Source organism: Chenopodium album, chromosome 23, assembly GCF_948465745.1.
Source record: "Chenopodium album chromosome 23, dcCheAlbu1.1, whole genome shotgun sequence".
Taxonomy (NCBI): Eukaryota; Viridiplantae; Streptophyta; class Magnoliopsida; order Caryophyllales; family Amaranthaceae; genus Chenopodium; species Chenopodium album.
In genome coordinates this window covers 35399180-35401260 of record NC_137856.1, presented here as the reverse complement: position 1 = coordinate 35401260, position 2081 = coordinate 35399180, and the positions used below count along the sequence as shown (strand labels likewise).

At 34.2% G+C, this 2081-nt stretch overlaps 1 protein-coding gene across 1 annotated transcript; it reads left to right on the top strand.

The window, feature by feature from the left end:
• The first annotated feature begins 878 nt into the window (after positions 1-878).
• On the top strand, positions 879-2081 carry LOC145607488 (F-box protein CPR1-like). The gene has a single exon (XM_081663124.1). It carries the CDS (start codon positions 879-881, stop codon positions 2079-2081), a length of 1203 nt encoding a protein of 400 aa, XP_081519250.1.

Sequence of the window (2081 nt, the reverse complement as noted above, 5' to 3'; positions counted from 1 at the left end):
CACTGTCTCACTCCATTCCTATTTATTTGCCCTTTGTATTAGCTAATAAAGTCAAACTTTAAAAATTGATCATTAATTCTTGCTAACAACTCCATATCATAATTATGTGAGAACTTGTTGGATTTCTCTTGTTGTATGTATATTGAGTAAAATTTAATAATTTTTACGTGTTTTAGAGACCGTGATAAGTGAGAAGGGAAAAACAAATTAGGACGAAAGGTAGGAGTATTTCGTATTTCATCATTCCTAAAAGATTGTCTAGAATCCTACAATAAGTCAAATCCGACCAATGACCCAAGTTGACTAAAATTTGCTTAAAAGCAAATAAAAATTTAACGAGATATACCTAATAAATAAAGGGAAATTTTTAAAATAATAATCCCAACTTTGCTCCATTATCTTTTAATAATCCCAACTGTAGGTGTTGTTTACTTTCTTCAATCCCAAACTGGTCAACAAAAGTCAATGACTAAAAAAAAATATACAAAAAATAATACGGAGTACTTGGTATAATTGTATCCAATAACATTTGATTTTCTATTTTTTTTTTTTTTTTTTGAAGTTTATCTTTCTTGTTCCAAATTTTTTTGACGTGGTTTGATCCATGTATAATTTTGTAAACCATTCGACTTTTTTTAAGTGTCTTTTGGCTCCCTTCAAAAAAAAAAAAAGTCTTTCTTTGTCTTTCAAAAAAAAAACCTATTCCGTAGGTGCAAACTTGCCTCAAACAGTCAAACGGTCAAACGCCACATTTTAATCCCCACCAAACTGCATTAATGATGTATGCCAAGGTGCTATTTAAAGTTGCATTCAACTTCATTTTTTCAAACCATTTCACATTTCCTAGTATCTAAAGAGTGACAAATTAAACCCTGAAAATGGTGAAGATGTTAAGAGTACTAGAGAAGATGTTAGAGAAGATGTTGAAGAAACGCAAGAATGGCAATGCCAAAAAGCATCTTCCAGATGAAATCATAGCTCAACACATCCTTCCACGCCTTCCCATCAAATCTTTAATCCGATGTAAGCTACTTTCAAAGCGATGGGGTCTTAACGTCAATTTCATCCTTGATCATATGATATCTAGTAACCTTTCTACCCCTCTTGAGTCCCTCTTTATTCAATCTCGTCATGATTTTTATCTTTATTTTTGTATTAATCTTGACAATGAAGATGAAAATGTTGATGATTCTGAAATTGCTGAAAACAATTTGGTTAGATTAAATCCTAATTTAGAAGGGGAGGGTATGCTCTATAATATGAAAATAATGGGTGATATTGAATTGGTTGGATCTTCAAATGGGTTGGTCTGTTTAGGTGAAAAAAATGCAAGATATTTCTATTTATATAACCCTATTACTAACCAATCTCACAGATACTACCCTGGTGACTTTGATTACTGGAATTCTTGTACAAAAAAACCTCTTACTTTTTGGGGTTTTGGGTATGTATCATCTACTGATGACTTTAAAGTAGTCAGGATTATTTTATATCATAATCAGACTACAGAAGTTTCCATTGCTCATGTTTATTCACTAAGGTCCAACGTTTGGTCCAAAGTTGAATGTTGTATTCAGAGAGGTGATACAATTACATGTCGAGCAAATTTAGTTAATGAGACTTTGTATTGGGGTTTGATTAGAGGCCGAAACCTCGCCTTCGATTTGGCCCGGGACACATTCGAATTCTTCCCTCATTTGCTAACCGATAGGCATCGGAGCAATGTGTTGTGTGTGATGGGAGGGTGCTTATCGAAATGTAGTTCATATTCTGAAAATGAATTGAAATTTGAGATTTTGAAATATCCTGGAAGGGTGGATTCCGTTGCTTTTTCATGTGATTTGGATGTCAAGGATTGCAGAGAATTCGTGGGGTTCACTAAGACTGGCAAAGTGTTTTTCACTCGGAATTACCCAGGGGTGTTAGGCTTGCTTGATCAACGCTCTAAGAGAACACTTGCAACCTTCGATGCTCGGGAGATTCATATTGATATTCATACTCCTTCCCAAAGATCACCTCATCCTGCAGCTGAATTGCCAAATGAACCACCAGAGGTACCTTTATATGTTCTGTTTGTTTGA